At 40.7% G+C, this 19,581-nt stretch overlaps 1 protein-coding gene across 4 annotated transcripts in view; it reads left to right on the top strand.

The window, feature by feature from the left end:
• Positions 1-19,581, top strand: part of ptpra (protein tyrosine phosphatase receptor type A) — a 219,091-nt gene that overhangs the window by 158,878 nt on the left and 40,632 nt on the right. For all 4 annotated transcript variants that reach the window (XM_059965672.1, XM_059965671.1, XM_059965670.1 and 1 more), the window contains 5 exons: positions 376-452; positions 2,187-2,223; positions 6,856-6,953; positions 8,190-8,309; positions 13,065-13,231. In XM_059965672.1, the coding sequence (XP_059821655.1) occupies positions 376-452; positions 2,187-2,223; positions 6,856-6,953; positions 8,190-8,309; positions 13,065-13,231 (499 nt within the window). The remainder of the gene's footprint in view (positions 1-375; positions 453-2,186; positions 2,224-6,855; positions 6,954-8,189; positions 8,310-13,064; positions 13,232-19,581) is intronic.

Genomic DNA, 19,581 nt, shown 5'->3' with positions numbered 1-19,581 from the left:
GGTACAGGAGCAATGGTGGATGTTTTGAAACAGGATGGCTCTCTACACTGGGAGAAGGAGAGATTAAAAAAATCTGATATCTAATATCTGATATTTAGATATCAGATAGCTGATAACTAAGAAATCTGTTATGTCATTAGCAAGTAATCTGGTTTTGTCTATTGTTATAAAGAAAGTTTGGGATTCCTCTTTCAAGGAATCAAATTTGATGCAATTTTTATCCTCATGAGTCATTGTAATTTTCTTTTAATGGTTTTTTTGAAAGTGCAAATGTTTAAAAAGTGATTTATAGATCACGTGCTGCATTAATTATATAATGGTGTATTACCTATCTACAGAGTTGGCTTTGTGATCTAATTGCATATTTCTCATCAGATGATCACTCAAGGGTTCACTTGATACCAATAGAAGGTGTTCCAGATTCTGACTTTATCAATGCTTCATACATAAATGTAAGTTGTAGAAGCATTTGTATACAAATTATTTTTTTAGTTTTATGTTTGCAGTTGTTTCTTAAGAATATTTGCTTTTAAAATGCAATATTTTTGTTACATGAAAGCAGTTTAGAGTAGCCCACAAAATGATAGTATCATTATTAGATATACTTTGAATACATCATGCTGGTTTCCAACCTGGTGCAAAGACTTTTGTAATTGTTGGATGTCAAACATTGCACTTCCTGGACATTTCTTCAAAGCAGTATCTTCAGCCCAATCATAATCAGTGCCTCAACAATAACCTGCCTTTTATAAGACCATAAGATATAGGAGTAGAATTAAACCATTTGGCCTATTGAGTATGCTCTGCCATTTCATCATGGCTGATCCAATTTCCCTCTCAGCCCCAATCTCCCGCCTCCTTCCTGTATCCCTTTGTGGCCTGAACAATCAAGAATCTATCAACCTCTGCTTTAAATATACATAAAGACTTGGCCTCCACAGCTACCTGTGGCAAATAATTCCATAGATTCACCACTCTGGCTAAAGAAATTCCTCCTTATCTCCATTCTAAAAGGACACCCTTTAATTCTGAGGCTGTGTCCTATGGGTCTTAGACTCCCCCACCAGAGGAAACATCCGCTCCACTTTTAATCTATCAAGGCCTTTTACCATTCGATAGCTTTCAATGAGGTCACCCCTCATTATTCTGAATTCTAGTGAATACAGAATACAAATGTTCTTCATGTAGGGAAGGAGCACAGAGGGAGTTAATGAGCAGGTAAGGTGTTAAGGTCAGAGAGGGAAATAGGACTGGGGGAGTTTTAGTATTACTTCCCATACACATTCTGACTTGGAAGTCCATGGCCTCTTCTACTGCCGCGGTGAGGTCACACCCAAGTTGGAGGAACAACACATTATATTTTGTCTGGGTTGCCTCCAACCTGACAGCATGAACATTGATTTCTCAAACTTACGGTAATTGCCCCCCCCCCCCCCCCCAATCCTTCACTATTCCCCCATTCCCCTTTCCTTCTCTTGCCTTATCTTCTTACCTGTCCATCATTTCTTCCTCTCTATTTCTCCATCTTCCCTTTCTTCCATGGTCTTTTTCAGCCCTTTTATCTCTAAAACCAATCAACTTCTCAACTCTTTACATCACCCCTCCCCTTCTCCTGGTTGCACATCAGCTGCCATCTTGTAATTCTTCCTTCCCTCCTATCACCTTCTTGCCCTGACTTCTCATCTTCTTTTCTCAGTCCTAATGAAAAGTCTCAACCCGAAACATCAACTGTTTACTCTTTTCCATAGATGTTGCCTGGCCTGCTGAGTTGCTCCAGCATTTTGTATGGGTTGCTTAGATTTCTAGCATCTACACATTTTCTCATGAGATGTGTACTATAGCATTTTTCTAAGGATTTTAACAACAGCATCCAAGTCTAAGGTTGCTACCAGCTTCATGGATGAGCACATCAAGTCATCCTGAGCAGTTTTTCTTTCAAGAGAATGCATGCTGTTTTCAGTTGAAAATATAATCATTCTTTCATCAGTGTTCCTTCAAAATCTTGAAACGCCTTATTATCCAATACCACTGGAGGAGGAATTTCATTTTATGGATTGAAACGTTTCAATAGGGTGGCTGATCATCATCTTGTCGTACAGTTAGAGATGAAATATAAATGCAATGAAGTGTACATAAATACATTGAAAAATCTTGTTGTACTAATCCTGTATTTTCTTTTTTTAAAGGGCTATCAAGAGAAAAACAAGTTTATAGCCGCACAAGGTAAGTAAATATTCAGATGTAAATACGGTCTTTTCCAGTTAATTGGGACACAATCGGACCAGTACGTTTTGACCCAGTTAGATGGTGCCCCAGTTAGCTAGGGTTTCATGGAAATAGTTAAAGTATAAAAAGGACAAATTACTGTTTAACTGAGTAAAAATTTGTATATATAAATGAACAACAGAACAATACCAATGGTTCAATGAAGAGTGCAGGTGGGCATGCTGATAACAACACCAGGCATGGCTCAATATGAGGCGTCACCCTGTTGAAGCCACAATACAGGAATACTTGCATGCCAAACACCCTAAGCAGCAAGTAATAGACGGAGCTAAGTGTTCCGACGGCCAGTGAATCAGGTCTAAGCTCTGTAGTACTGCCACATCCATGAATGGTGGTGGACAAACAAACGACTCACTAGAGGAGGAGGCTCCAAAAATATCCCCATCTTCAATGATAGAGGAGCCCAGAAAACCTGAGCAAAATGAGACATTTGCAACAATCTTCAGTCAGAAGTGCCAAGTACATGATCCAGCTCAGCCTGCTCCTGAAGTCCCCAGCATCCCAGATGTCAGTATGCAGCCAATCTGATTTACTCATGTGATATCAAGAAATGGCTGAAAACATTGGATACTGCAAAGGTTATGGGCCCAGACAAAATCCCGGCAAAGGTCTTGAGCTCGAGAACTTGCCACCCCACTAGCCAAGCTATTCCAGTACAGCTACGACACCACTGTTACGAACCCCGTAACTGGGTCACTTACCAGCAAAGATAGAGAGGTCTGATGAAGTCTGATGGTACTATTTTTAACAGTATTAGTAAAAATACACAAAAATAATATCAATGCGAACATACAGATAATATACCTCGTCAATACTAAATCTAAAAGTGTGGGTATAATAATAATAAGAAATAAGCTCTATCATTGTCTAGGGCAGGGGTCAGCAACCTTTACCACTGAAAGAGCCACTTGGACCCGTTTCCCACAGAAAAGAAAACACTGGGAGCCGCAAAACCCGTTTGACATTTAAAATGAAATAACACTGCATACAACGTTTTTTTTTGCCTTTATGCTATGTATAAACAAACTATAATGTGTTGCATTTATGAAATTGATGAACTCCTGCAGAGAAAACGAAATTACATTTCTGCATGCAACAAAAACATTTTGAACTCCGAAAAAAAGACGTTGGGTTGAAAGTTACTTTTAAGTAAAATACTCAATGTCTATTTGAGTCCTTCTTGTATTTATGAAAAACGCCGAACTTAAATTTTCCGCCAGCAGCAAACCAAAAATAACATCAGCCAGCTGTCAGCCTGAAAAATAAAAGGACTATTTCACTGAACAATGAAAAAATATGAATATACATAAAATAATAGGCAATTAAAATATTTATCATACTTGGTTAATGGGATTTCTGCTCCTGGACCTCAGCGCACAGCGTCTGCACATCAGGGCTGTATGACGTCACCTTCATCTTTACACAGGATCGCAAGCTGTCATCTGTGAGGCGTGCGCGATGTTTGTTTTTAATAAAGTTCATGTTGGAGAACACCTGCTCACTTACATATGTGGATCCAAAGATCGACAGGACTCAAAGCGCATACTTTTTAATGTTTACATAAATGTCGGGCATAGCATTCCATGTTTCGAACACAAGTTTGTCCGGTTTTGGAAGGTTTTCAATATCACTCCATTTGTGTTTCTGAGCAAGAACGGCCTTCTGACGGGCAACATCTTCAAGGTCTGCTGTCAAGCGTCTAAACTTGGACACCCATATGTCTTTGTCGGCTATGTCGGCCAGTTCCATCTCAAGATCAGGTTGACTCACACCTGCCAATGCAGTCGTATTCAGTAGGGAAGGATCGATGCTTAAGGGAGTGACCGGGAAGGATAATGTGTTTTTTTCCTCTCTGAACTCACAGAAGCGTTTCCCAAACGATGTTTGCATTGCGATGATTGCAGAATGTAAATACTCCGAAATTATCATGTCGTGACCTTGTTTGAACTCTCTCAAATTGGGGAAGTGAGACAAAGTGCCTTTCTGTAAATCTCTGGCAAGCAACGTCAACTTGCGCTCGAATGCCAAAACATCCTCCAACATGTGCAGGGCTGTGCGTCCTTTCCCCTGAAGAGCTGTGTTCAGCGTGTTCAGGTGCGCTGTCATGTCTACCATGAAGTGTAGCTTTTCCAGCCACTCTGGCTGTTCCAGCTCAGGAAAGGTGAGCGAGCCCTTTGCTGCCCAGGAAAGTTTTCACTTCTTCCAGACACGCGACAAAGCGTTTCAGCACCTTCCGTCTGGACAGCCAGCGATAAAAACACGTTGTAGCGGTGTCAGTAAACTGCAGTCAAAGATAGCTTTATTCGAACTAAACAGCCTTGCTTTTAAGCCTCCCTCAACCCAGCCCCCATGGACGCAGATGCTGCAAAAGACGCGTACTCACAAACCCCCGTAGGCTATCTCCCTTAGCCGGAATGCTGGCTAATTGTGAGCCGTTTCGGATGTGCCAGCCACACTTAGATTGTACAAGATCACCATAATCTTCAAATTTAGAATTACATTTCAAAAGCTAACAAACTAACATAAAATACATTTTAATTAAATACTGACCAATTGTCCGATAGAAATATAAAAGTCACTCAGTTCATTCAGGCTGCAGCCTTTTGGTTGGAGAGAGAGAGTGAGAGATTTTTAGAAACTTGCCGGCTTTCCTTTTTATGATTTCGATCCGTCAGGACTCCCGTTGGTGTGGCCGTTCACTTGTGGCCTCTCCTTTAGCTAAGCTGTTCTTCCGTGATGAGCCGTTATAAGGGGTCTTGTTTTCGCTGAGGCCAGGACACATTCCAAAACCTTGTGGATTCTCTCTCATTTCCTGGGTCCCAGACCCGAATTAATAGCGATCTTGCGATTCTCAAAAAGGAGGGGGCGACTTTGTACCCTTCGGCCCCTCAGAGTTGTGGCACATTCGTAACACCAGCATCTGCCCAACAATGTGGACAATTGCCCAGGTATGTCTTGTACACAAGAAACAAGACTAGTCTAACCTAGCTAATTACTGCCTAATCTCAATCATCAGCAAGGGGTCATCAAAAGTGCTATCATGCAGCACCTACTCGGCAATAACCTGCTTACGGATAGCTAGTTTGGGTTCCTTTAAGGCTCCTGACTCAGTTCCTGACCTCATTACCTCCTTGGTTTTAACATGGACCAAAGAGCTAAATACCAGCGGTGAGGTGAGAGTGATAGCCCTTGACATCAAGGCAGCATATGATCGAGTATGGCATCAAGGTGCCCTAACTAAAATGGAGTCAATGGGAATGAGGAGGAAAACCCTCCACTGGTTGGAATCATACGTGACACAAAGGAAAATGGTTATGGTGTTGGAGGTCAATCATCTCATCCACAGTGAAGTGTCCTAGGACCAACTATCTTCAGCTGCTTCAAAATAACCTTCTTTCCATCATATGGTCAGAAGTGGGGATGTTTGCAGATGAGTACAGTATGTTCTGCACCTTTTGTGACTCCTCAGATAGTGAAGCAGTTCATACCCAAATGCAGCAGGACCTGGACAATATCCAGTCTTGCGGTGACAAGTGGCAAGTAACATTTGAACCACGCAAGTGCCAGGCAATGACCATCTCCAGCAAGAGAGGCTCTAACTATCGTCCCTTACCATTCAGTGGCATCAACATCCTGGAGGGGTGTAGCTATATAAGCACCGTTAGCTACCAGAGCAGGTCAAAGGCTAGGAATCCTGCAGTGTGTAACCCACCTCCTGATTTCCCAAAGCTTGTCCACCATTTACACGCCTCAGGTTAGGAGTATAATGGAATACTTGCTTCTTGCCTAGATGAAGTGCAGCTCCATCAGCACTCAGAAGCACGACACCATCCAGTATAAGACAGCCAACTGGATTGGTACCCCTTCCACAAGCATCCAATCCCTCCACCATCGACGGACATTTGCAGCAGTGTGTAATATCGACAAGATGCACTGCAACAACACACCAAAGTTCTTCAAGCCACACCTTCCAGACCTACAACTACTACCATCTAGAAGGACGAGAACAGCAAATACTTGGGAACACCACCACTTGCAAATCCCCCTCCAAGTCGCTCATCATCCTGACTTGGAAACATATCGCTGTTCCTTCATTGACACTGGGTCAAAAGCATGGAATTCTCGCCCAAACAACACTATGGGTGTACCTGCACCTCAGGGACTGCAGTGATTCAATAAGGCAGTTCGTCACTACCATCTCAAGGTAGTGAGGATGGGCAATAAATGCTGGCTTAGCTGGCAATGCCCACATCCCATAAATGAATAAGTTAAAAAAAAACCAATACTTCTACAGTACAATTAAACTGTATGATTCCTCATAGTTATTGATAGAGGAATTCATCTGCAATGTGCTTTTGATTGACTGTAAATGAATGAAATTATCACAATCACCTAGTGCAGATAATGGACTGTGCTCGTACAGTGCTTTGGACGATTGCATTCCCCTAATCTTAATTTTCATTGTAATATTGTCTTTTGCTTTCTTTGTTGATCAGAAGGAAGAATCCTACCAAACAGGTAATTTGTGTTTTTATAAGTTAATTTTCTCTTCTTCTGATAATCTTTCAGGGCCAAAAGAAGAAACTGTGAATGATTTCTGGAGGATGATATGGGAGCAAAATACTGCAACAATTGTCATGGTCACAAATCTAAAAGAGCGGAAAGAGGTGATTTGTTAGCTTATGTGGCAAAATGGCATACTTTACCGGAAAAATATGAGCATATTTCCATATTCATGATATTTGAAGGAAGAACTGAAAGGTTAAATTATTGTAACCATTTTCTTCAGACACAAAATATTTTAAAATGCTGATGTAGGTAAGGCACCTACATCCATTTTCTGAGGCAAGTAAGTATATCGCTATTCTATTCAGCATATATTCTTGCAGTACTTCAATTTGGAGATTGAATTAACAAGCATTTTCAATAATTTTAAGAACTAACTTTAACAATAGAGCTTAAATCTCAGCAACTGTCAAGTAAAGAGAGGGAGAAAGGATGTCAGTTAAAAATCAAAATGTTACTGTACTGTTCTTCAAAGTTCAAAAGAAATTTATTCTCAAATTATGTACATGTCACCATATATACTGGTCTGAGATTCACTTTCTTGTGGGAATTCACAGTCCACACAAAGAAATGCAATAGAATCAGTGAAAATCTACACAAAACAAATATGGATAAACCACTGGTGTGCAAAAAAAGACAAACTGCAAATACAAATAAAGTAATACATAAATAAATACTGAGAACATGAGCTCATTCTTTGTACAATTTAAAAAAATCAAGGGTGGAAAAAAAATTCAGTTTAGATACAATGATTTACCAAAAATGTCTCATCTGTGGAGGGTATGACAAATCAACATCTGAAAGAATATTTGATCAAGAAAGCAATTTGGAATGCCCTGAATCCGTTGTCAATTCTCCTTTTGAACTTCTCTTAAAATTGTATTTCAAACATTAGTACAGGAGTGTTTTAATTCTGATTGATTATTTTACTCTCTCCTCACTTGATAACTACTATAAAGTAAGCTCTATTATCAAAGTTAGCTTTGAGAATTGACTGGTACAACCAATGGACTCACTTTCCAGGACTCTTCATCTCATGTTCTCAATATTTATTGCTTATTTATTTATTATTAGTTATTGAGTATGGCTGCAAGAAAATGAATCTTGGAGTTGTCAATGGTGACTTGTATGTAATTCAATATTAAATTTGCTTTGAACTTTAACCGTGCATATCCTCTGTCCACCTAGCACAGTTAATTGCAGTCTCCTGACCCTGGCCTTAATCGCAAATACTTCCCTCACTTGCAGCTTTTTTAGCAGTGGTTGAAATTGTTCCGTGGCTGTTGCTCTGAGAATAAACCACCTAAGTACTGTAAACGCTATGATTTGTGTTGCAGTGCAAATGTGCGCAGTACTGGCCAGACCAGGGTTGTTGGACATACGGGAACATTCGAGTTTCTGTAGAAGACATGATGGTGTTAGTGGATTACACCATTCGCAAGTTCTGTATTCAGCAAGTAAGTATTTCATAGTTTTTAAGTTTGGTTGTGCAATATGAATATTTGAAAATAAAGTTCATTTATTTTAATATTTCATTTGATTTTTGACGATGTGAAAATGTGTTTCAAGTTAGCATTATATAATATGAAATCAATGTTCATGAAAATCTGGTTGGCAGAAAGCTAGATTAATTCCAGCTAACCATTCGCAGTATCCTTAATTGGCTATTCCTTCAACTCATGGAATCAAAAATTGTTATAAAGAATCTAGTTCTTGGAAGAGTTATTCAGTTTGCCCTATTCCCCTGTCCTTAACCTGTTCCGTATCGTTACATTTGGGGAACAGAATCTCAGTGGGAACTCAACCTGCATCTTCCAAGCGGAAGTCAGGGGGGGGTGTGGTTTGTGGGGTGGGGGGGAAGGATGAGCACCCCACCAGGATGGACCTAAGAATGTCAACGTTTGTGAATGGACTGTGACGGACCTTCAAATACAAGCGAGAATTACTCCTGATGAGACACAAGAAGAGCTTAACCCAGACTCTCCCCACAGTGCCCAGAATCTCCAAGAACCAGAAACTCCCACTCCAGCCAGAGTAGCAGAACACCAGTGGGTTAAATGGCCTCCAGCAACCTATCGGAGGGAGTGACTGTAGTTGAGGAGGACGTAGTCCATATCATTGAGCAGTGCTAGAGACATTTGTGTGAGGACATGATGTGAGCCTATAGAGGTGGGGTTTACTGGTTTTGCTGATTGTTCGGTGTGCAGTGCCTATACGAAGTATTCAACTCCCCCCTTCCCCTTGTAAGTTTTCATGTTTTATTGTTTTACAGCATTGAATCACTGGATTTAATTTGCCTTTTTTTTTAACACTGATCAACAGAAAAAGACTTTTTCTAGTTAAAGTGAAAACAAATTTCTACAAATTGGTCTAAATTTATTCAATTACTTAACCCAAAATATTGATTACTTAATTACTCAACCCCTTCAAGTAACTATTTAGTTAATGCACTTTTGGCAGCAAGAACTTCCTTGAGTCTCTATGGATAGGTCTCCAACTGTTTTGCAGATCTGAACATGGCAGATTTTTCCCACTTTTTTACAAAACAACATGAGTGAACAGATCCTTTTCAAGTCCAACCAAAATTCTCCATTGGATTGAGATCTGTGCTTTGACTTGCCCACTCCTGGACGTTAACTTTGTTGTTTTTAGGCCATTTCTGTGTGGTTTTGGCTTTATGCTTGGGGTCATTGTCTTGCTGGAAAACAAATCTTCTCACAAATCGCAGTTCTCATGCAGACTGCTTCAGGTTTTCAGTTTTGGTTTCATCAGACCATGGAACTTTCATCTAGCATAAGCCCCCAAATCCTCAAGACCTTCTACACGGCCACCATTGAGAGCATCCTGACTAGCTGTACCACCACTCTGGTGTGGGAACTGCACCAACCTTGACCACTCAGAGAGTGGTATGGACAGCCCAGTGCATCTGTGGATGCAAACTTCCTTCCACTGAGGACATTTACAGCAGCAGGTGTGTACAATCATTGGGTACACCAGGCATCCCAACCATAAACTGTTTCAGCTGCTTCCATCTGGCAAATGGTACCACAGTATTAAAATCAGGACCAACAGGCTGTAGGACAGCTTCTTTCTACAAGCCATTAGACTTATATATATATATATATATATAAACACGTGAATTTATATATTGTAACGGAGTCATGACGCAAAGATTTTTGCTCCTTCACTTTGTGGGACAGATGTAAAATTTAATTAAAATCAGAGTTAATTTCCCTGTCTCCCACATGCCTTTTGGCAAACTCTAGCCGAGATTGCTTGCAATTTTTTTGAACAGTGGCATTCTCTTCGTCACTCTCCCATAAAGCTGCGTCTGGTGAAACACCTGGGCAATAGTTGTATGTACAGTCTCTCCTATCTCAGCCACTGAGGCTTGTAGCGCATCCAGAGTTGTCCTAGGTCTCTTGGTGGCCTCACTCAGTTTTTGAGGAAGTCCTGCTCTAGACAGATGTACAGTTGTGTCATATTCTTTCCATTTCTTAATAACTGACTTAACTATACTCCAAGGGATATTCAGTTAACTTGGAAATTTATTTGTATCCATCTCCTGACGTGCTTTCAGTAACCTTTTTGTGGAGTTGCTTAGAGTGTTCTTTTGTCCTCATGGTGTTGTTTTTGCCAGGGTACTGACTCACCAGCAGTTGGACCCACATACAGGTGTATTTTTACTGCAATCAATTACTACTATCACCTGGACTGCACACAGGTGATACGACTTATAAAACTATTTGGTTGTACCAGTGATAATTTGCTGTGTCATGTTAAAGGGGGTGAATATTTATACAATCAATTATTTTGTATTTTATATTTGTAATTAATTTAGATCACTTTGTAGAGATCTGTTTTCACTTTGATATGAAAGAGTCTTTTTCTGTTGATCTGTATCAAGAAAAGCCAAATTAAATCAACTGTGATTCGATGTTGTAAAACAAAAAAAACATGAAAACTTCCGGTGGGGGGGGGGGGTGGGTGGGGAGTGAATACTTTTTTTTATAGGTACTGTACTCTCTCCTTGGCCATTACGGGAAAAAAGAGCCATCAGAACCATCACAGAGGCTGCTGAGAGAACCTCCAGATGGTTGTGGATCAAAAGGTATGATCTGGGACCATTGTTGCTAGGACTCAAGCCAATTATGTTAAAAGACCGAAACACCCAGTGATCCCGGGTTACATCTCTGATAATGTGTCCCACCGCATCCTAGGATATATCTCAGCAGCTGCATCATTGACAATGTCTTCTACATGCCTGATGTAGTAACATGAAGACATCCATTCAGAGGACAAATCAGGCCTTCACTGATAATTTTTTTGAAAATGTTGATTATTTAGCAAAGCTGAAGCAGACATTAAGAATATAAGATATAGGACCAGAAGTAGGCCATTCGACCCATTGAGTCTGCTCTGCCATTCAATCATGGGCTGATCTAATTCTTCTAGTCATTCCCATCCCCTGCGTTCTCCCCATACCCTTTGATGCCTTGGCTAATCAAGAACTTATCTGGGGCCTCACCACCATTCAGGGTTACAAGTGCTACACATGCCCTTACACTTCCTCCCTCACCACCATTCAGGGCCCCAGACAGTCCTTCCAGGTGAGGTGACACTTCACCTGTGAGTTGGCTGGGGTGGTATACTGTGTCCGGTGCTCCCAGTGTGGCCTTTTGTATATTGGTGAGACCCGACGCAGACTAGGAGACCATTTTGCTGAACACCTACGCTCGGTCCGCCAGAGAAAGCAGGATCTCCCAGTGGCCACACATTTTAATGCCACGTCCCATTCCCATTCTGATATGTCTATCCATGGCCTCCTCTACTGTCAAAATGAGTCTACTGACAACACCTTATATACCGGCTGGGTAGCCTCCAACCTGATGCCATGAACATTGACTTCTCTAACTTCCGTTAATGCCCCTCCTCCCCTTCTTACCCCATCCCTGACATATTTAGTTGTTTGTTTTTTTTCTCTCTCTCTGCCCATTGCTCTGCCTGTTTTCCATCTCCCTCTGGTGCTTCCTCCCCTTCCCCTTTCTTTCCCCCGAGGCCTCCAGTCCCATGATCCTTTCCCTTCTCCAGCTCTGTATCGCTTTCGCCAATCACCTTTCCAGCTCTTAGCTTCGTCCCACCCCCTCCAGTCTTCTATCATTTCGCATTTCCCCCTCCCCCCAATACTTTCAAATCTCTTAGTATCTTTCCTTTCAGTTAGTCCTGACGAAGAGTCTCGGCCCGAAACGTCGACAGTGCTTCTTCTTATAGATGCTGCCTGGCCTGCTGTGTTCCACCAGCATTTTGTGTGTGTTGTTTGAATTTCCAGCATTTGCAGATTTCCTCTGGTTTATTATCACCAGCACGTGATGTGCAGTTCAATGCAATACATAATATAGAAGAAAAAAGTGAAATAGAATAATAATAAGTAAATCAAATACAGTATGCATATATTGAATAGATTAAAAATTATGCAAAAAACCAGAAACACTATGTATTAAAAAATGTGAGGTAGTGTCCAAGGGTTCAATGTCCCTCTAGGAATTGGATGGCAGAGGGGAAGAAGCTGTTCCTGAATCGCTGAGTGCGTGCCTTCAGGCTCCTGTACCTCCTACCAGATGGTAACAGTGAGAAAAGGACGTGCCCTGGGTGCTGGAGGTCCTTACTTTCTGAGACACTGGTCCTTGAAGATGTCCTGGGTACTTTGTAGGCTAGTACCCAAGATGGAGCTAACTAAATTTACAACCCTCTGCAGCTCCTTTCGGTCCTGTGCAGTAGCCTCCTCATACCAGACAGTGATGCAGCCAGTCAGAATGCTCTCCACGGTATACCTATAGAAGTTTTTGAGTATATTTGTTGACATACCAAATCTCTTCAAACTCCTAATGAAGTATTGTCACTGTCTTGCCTTCTTTACAACTGTGTTAATATGTTGGGGCCAGGTTAGGTCCTCAGAGATCTTGACACCCAGCAACTTGAAATTGCTCACTCTTTCCATTTCTGATCTCTCTGTGAGGACTGGTATGTGTTCCTTCATTTTACCCTTCCAGAACTCCACAGTCAGCTTTCATCTTACTGACGTTGAGTGTCAGGTTGCTGTACTTTGAGCACTTTTTATGTAATGCTTATCATTGTTGTGGTGAAGGTTGTTTGGTAGAGTTGCCTAAATGACTTTGTATTTTACTAATTCACTTTTCCTTTTAACTCTGCAGGTAGGAGATGTGATGAATAAGAAACCTCAGAGGCTGGTTACTCAATTCCACTTTACCAGTTGGCCTGATTTTGGAGTACCGTTCACTCCAATTGGCATGCTAAAATTTCTGAAGAAAGTGAAAACTTGCAATCCATCCTTTGCAGGTGCAATTGTTGTGCACTGCAGGTCAGTATGTCCTCAATACATTATTTAGTATAATTTTAATGGTGAAAACAGAATGAAGGTGAGGGAGCAGTTACTCTTGTAAGAATTGTTTGCATGAAATAGAACTGAAGTGAAAGGAAAACAGTGTATAAAAGTACATATATTTAAGATTATGATGTTATAACTTTGCATGTCTAGTTTCAGCTGCATTACTGGAATTAATGAAAGTGTTTCAGTTACAGAGAAGGTACAGAGAAGGTGCAGTGCAGGTAAACAGTAAGGCTCAAAGTCATAACGAGGCAGATTGTGAGATCAGGAGTCCATCTTACTGTACTAAGGTACCATTCAATTGTCTCATAGCAGTGGGATTGAAGCTGTCCTTGCACCTGGTGTGTTTTTCCTGAATATTTTGACAAATAGTAGGAGAGGGAAGAATGAATGTCCAGGGTAGATAGAGTCTTTGATTATACTGGCTGCTTTACTATGGCAGTGAGAAATGTTTAAGGGAGGTTTTCTAAACACATTGAATTTGAGAATTGTACAACATTTTTTGATTTCATGTGAACAAAGTACATAGCAGAAGATGTCACAACAAATTTTTATAGATATGTTACAATATGTAAATAACGTGCACCTATTACAAATAGATACCTGTAATATTGTCTAGGCAGATGAAAGGTCCTGATGATGGGTCTCAGCCCAAAAGTTTTGTTCTTTATTCCTCTCCATGGATGCTGCCTAACCTGCTGAGTTCCTCAAGTATTTTGTTAGTGTTACTCTGGACTTCCAGCATCTACAGAATATGTTAATGAATTGCAGAATCTCTTGTGTTTACCTATAATGTATGGAGTACAGAAATAGGCCTTTTCAGTACACCATCTCCCTGCAGACTATCAAACACCCATTTACCTTCATCCCATTTTATACTTCCCACATTACCATCCATCCCCCTTTCTCCCCTCTGCCAGCAATTTGTACTGACAGGCTAACCTGCCAACCTGCATGTCCTTGGCATGTCGGAGGAAGCTCAAGCATAGTCATAGTCACAGTGCAGAGGTTGGGACTGAACCCAAGTTACTGGAGCTATGGGCGACGCCACCGCTTGCTGCCCATGCAGAATGAGTAACTCTGAGCAGTTAGCCACACTTTTTATGTTTTTTTTATAAAGATATATACCATTAGTACAAGGAAGCAGAAATAATCCACACCTGATTTTTGTTATGTTTCTAACAAATATGCTAAACATCTTCATTCATAACAGGATATAAAATTGTCAGTGGGTCAGACAGCATCTACTGAAAGCAAAACAGAGTTAACATTTCTGTGTGATGACTTTTATCAGAACTGGAAAATAGATAATATTAAGTCACAGAGGGAGGAAAGATGGAGAGAACAAAGACTATGTCTGGATAGGGTGGTGACTAAGCTATCTCATATGACACACATGTTGGTGGTATCCAACAGTGAGTGATAAATGCTTATTAACCACAACTAATTTCTCTGGGTGGGTGTAAGTAGGGAGATGAGTAAGAACAACAAAGAATAAAAAAAATGCTACAACTGAGAAGCAGAACGCAGCAGTTTCAGGTGATCAGAATTTCTGGAAATATAATCATAGGGCTCCACAGAACAGAAGCAGTCTGTCTAGTCCATGCTGATCTGATCATCTCCCTAGTCCCATCAATCTGCACCCAGACAGTAGCCCTTTCATTTATTTAGTTTCCCAAACTTTTCTTAAATGTTACAATTGAACCTGCATCTACTTCTTCCACATGGCAATTTGTTCCCTACTAGCATCCTCAGAGTAAATAAGTTTCCTCTCTAATTCTTCTTGAATATATCACCTTTCACCCTAAACCTATTATTTCTAGTTCTAATTTCACTCATCCTGATTGGAAAAAACCTCCAAATGTTCATCTCATCTTGTACCCCTAATAATTTTGTATACTTCTATAAGATCTCCCTTCATATACCTGTGCTCCGGGGAATAAAGTCCTAACTTATTCATCCTTTCCCCGTAATCTGGATCCTCAAGTCCCAGCAATACCTGTGTAAATTTTCTCTGCACTCTTTCAAGCTTACTGATATCTTTCCTACAGATAAGTGACCAGAACTCTGCTCAATACTCCAAATTCAGCCTCACCAGCATTATATATAATTTCAGCATAACATCTCAATCCCTGGACTCAGTGTCCTGATTTATGAGAGCCAATGTGCTAAAAGTTCTTCTGATGACCATATCTACCTGTGATGCCACTTTCAGGGAATTGTGTATCTATATTGCCAGATCCCTTTGTTCTACCGCACATCTCAGAGCCTGAGCATTCCCTGTATAAATCTATCCTGGTATTTTCTCCCAAAATGCAATACCACACACTCATCTGTAATTACATTCCGTCTACCATTTTTCAGCCCTTTTTCCCAACTGGTCATAATCATGCTGGACACTTTAATATCCTTTCTCGCTGTTCACTATGTGGCCAATTTGGTGGTGTCAGCAAATTTGCTGATCTAGTTTACCACATTTTCATCTAATTCAGTAATATACGTTATAGAAAACAATGGACCAAGTACCAATCCCTGGAGCACACCACTAGTTGCAGGAAGTCAGGTAGCATCTATGGAGAGAAGTTACTCAGTTGTAGAAAGCTACTAGTCGATAACTTCTCATCAGAGCTAACCAGTTCTAATTCAAACACTGGTTAACTGAAATTGTTGAATTTAATATTGAATCTTTGGCATCCATAACATGCTTAGATGGAAGACAATGCAGTTTCTTGAAGTTTTTTGACAATGGTGCATGAAGCCAAAGACGATTCTGAGTTAGCTGAAAAATTGAAAGTGAAATCCCCTGGAACCTCAGAACCCCCTTGCAGGCTAAGCAGAGGTGTTCTGTGAAGCGGTCCCCCATTGCATGTTTGATTTCTCCAATAGAGACCTGGTCGGTGGTGATGGCAATACACTGGTTTGGAAGAAGTGTAAATGAATTACTGCTTCAAATGGAGGTTAGCTAGATGTCAAAGCTACTAGAATGTGTAACTTGTGCTTGAGCTTAATTTAGAATGCTGCTTGTACTATGAGACCGAATATAAAGTCAATTGACTAGAATGATACCATGTAGTGGATAAATTATGATTGCAGATTATCTTATCCTTAAATAATTTTAAGGAAATGTATTGATCTGGTTATGGTGTTTCAAATGATTACATCAGACAAAAATAAAGAAACACTTCTTTGCTGGGGAGTCTTGATCTGGGGGCATGTTGTGATGGAAATTGTGATGGAGACAGATTCTTTGGGTCTCAAAGGCAAGGGCTCTGGACAGTTTTAATAATAAAGAGTTTATTTACAAGGAGAGAAGAGCTTGGGAACAATACAAGCAGTTATAATATTTGCACAAATGCGCTTAGAATAGATGAGCATGGGAAAAGTTGGGTCGGCAGTACAATACACAGGAAAACAGTGTAGGGACAGAGTACAGGTACACATACAAGCAAGGGAAAAGTAACTATGATACCCGCCATCCTTGACTATGGGCAGGCACAGCTCTCTGCTATAGGGACAATAAATGCTTCCACAACCCTATTTAATGCACAGCTCACCTTGTATCTCCAGCGCTGTTCTGCAGTCTTCAGCCTGGAGTGAAGCAGGGTGGTCCCTCGAAGATGGCAAAAAAGGGAGCGAGCCAAGCACGTGTAGCACCCTTTGTAGGTCAGGGGGCTGGAGGGTCCAGCCCAGGTGATTCACCAGGAGGCCAACGGCTTGGTGCTAGACGGGTTAATAGTGGCCAATAGTTAAGTGTGCATTGATTAGTTGGGAGGGGTGTAATGTTAACTGGCCTTCCGACCAGATGAGGGCAGTGCTGTCATGTGACAGGCGCGGCTCTCTGGATACAGGGCAGAATCTTAAAATTAAAGCTAAGGACTTCAGAAGGAAAATCAGGGTTCACTTTTTCACAAAGTGTAGTGCAAATTTAGAAAGTTCTTTTTCCTGACTAATCTTCCTCTCCCAAGTAATGTGTCAATTGAACTTTTCAACACTTGGTGGCTGTAAGTGTGGCCTGGAATCCTGTCACCCAGGGTGGAGAGGAATTGGCTGAGGATATGTGGGAATATACTGGAACTGCTTTTATGGAACTTGGCGTTTTAAGAATCCTTCCAAAAGATGAGATGCATGGAAGTGTAATTAAAGTTACTGTAATTAAGTTTAATATAATTCCTTTTGTTTAAAGTATTGTTTGACAGATACAAAAGGAAGAAAAAAACTCTGAAGGAAGGGAGGGTGGAAATTTGAACCAAAGTTTGTATAACTTTTCAATTCTAAACAAAGACAAGAAATTGTACATATTCAATGGAAGGTATTTTATTAGTCAGTTTGATTTTCAAACTTGAGCCAACTGGGTCTTGTCAGAAGAGTTTAAAACTCTTCAACATAACGTTGTCCAGGTTAAGGCGGTGGTTTCTAATCTGGGTTCCACGGACTCTTGGTTAATGATAGGTGTCCACAGCATAAAAAAGGTTGGGAACCCCTGGGTTAAAGCATCTATCTTAAGGAGCCTAAAAATTTGGTATTAAATACATTATCTCCTAAAAATTACTTAAAATTGTCATCTTCACATTGGTGTCTATGACAGTGACAGCACTAAAACAACTCTGATCCAAGTCAGAATATTCATAGAAATATTCTGATTATTCAAAGAAATTAAATTATTCATTGAATCATAGAAAAATAGCATTTGCATTGAATCTTGTGCAGACCAAGGATATATTCTGAGTATAGTTCTCATAAAGAGCATACACCTACTTTAGGGTATGTGACCATATAACAATCACAGCACGGAAACAGGTCATCTTGGCCCTCCTAGTCCGTGCCGAACTCTTAATCTCACCTAGTCCCACCTACCCGCACTCAGCCCATAACCCTCCACTCCTTTCCTGTCCATATACCTATCCAATTTTACCTTAAATGACACAACTGAACTGGCCTCTACTACTTCTACAGGAAGCTCATTCCATATAACCATATAACAATCACAGCACGGAAACAGGCCATCTTGGCCCTCCTAGTCCGTGCCAAACCCTTAATCTCACCTAGTCCCACCTACCCGCACTCAGCCCATAACCCTCCACTCCTTTCCTGTCCATATACCTATCCAACTTTACCTTAAATGACACAACTGAACTGGCCTCTACTACTTCTACAGGAAGCTCATTCCACACAGCTATCACTCTTTGAGTAAAGAAATACCCCCTCGTGTTTCATTTAAACTTCTGCCCCCTAACTCTCAAATCATGTCCTCTCGTTTGAATCTCCCCTACTCTCAATGGAAACAGCCTGTTCACGTCAACTCTATCTATCCCTCTCAAAATTTTAAATACCTCGATCAAATCCCCCCTCAACCTTCTACGCTCCAATGAATAGAGACCTAACTTGTTCAACCTTTCTCTGTAACTTAATTGCTGAAACCCAGGTAACATCCTAGTAAATTGTCTCTGCACTCTCTCTAATTTATTGATATCTTTCCTATAATTCCTATAATTCGGTGACCAGAACTGCACACAATATTCCAAATTTGGCCTTGTACAACTTTAGCATTACATCCCAACTTCTGTACTCAATGCTTTGATTTATAAAGACCAGCGTTCCAAAAGCCCTCTTCACCACCCTATCTACATGAGACCACTTTCAGGGAACTATGCACAGTTATTCCTAGATCTCTCTGTTCCTCTGCATTCCTCAATGCCCTACCATTTACTCTGTATGTTCTATTTGGATTATTCCTGCCAAAATGTAGAACCTCACACTTCTCAGCATTAAACTCCATCTGCCAACATTCAGCCCATTCTTCTAACCGGCATAAATCTCCCTGCAAGCTTTTAAAATCCACCTCATTATCCACAACACCTCCTACCTTAGTATCATCGGCATACTTACTAATCCAATTTACCACCCCATCATCCAGATCATTTATGTATATTACAAACAACATTGGGCCCAAAACAGATCCCCGAGGCACCCCGCTGGTCACCGGCCTCCATCCCGATAAACAATTATCCACCACTACTCTCTGGCATCTCCCATCTAGCCACTGTTGAATCCATTTTATTACTCCAGCATTAATACCTAACGACTGAACCTTCTTAACTAACCTTCCATGTGGAACTTTGTCAAAGGCTTTGCTGAAGTCCATATAGACTACATCCACTGCCTTACCCTCGTCAACATTCCTCGTAACTTCTTCAAAAAATTCAATAAGGTTTGTCAAACATGACCTTCCACGCACAAATCCATGCTGGCTACTTCTAATCAGATCCTGTCTATCCAGATAATTATAAATACTATCTCTAAGAATACTTTCCATTAATTTACCC

This window comes from Hypanus sabinus, chromosome 3 (assembly GCF_030144855.1).
Source record: "Hypanus sabinus isolate sHypSab1 chromosome 3, sHypSab1.hap1, whole genome shotgun sequence".
Lineage (NCBI taxonomy): Eukaryota > Metazoa > Chordata > Chondrichthyes > Myliobatiformes > Dasyatidae > Hypanus > Hypanus sabinus.
Note: the sequence above shows the minus strand (reverse complement) of the source record. Positions and strands in the feature narration are given on the sequence as shown.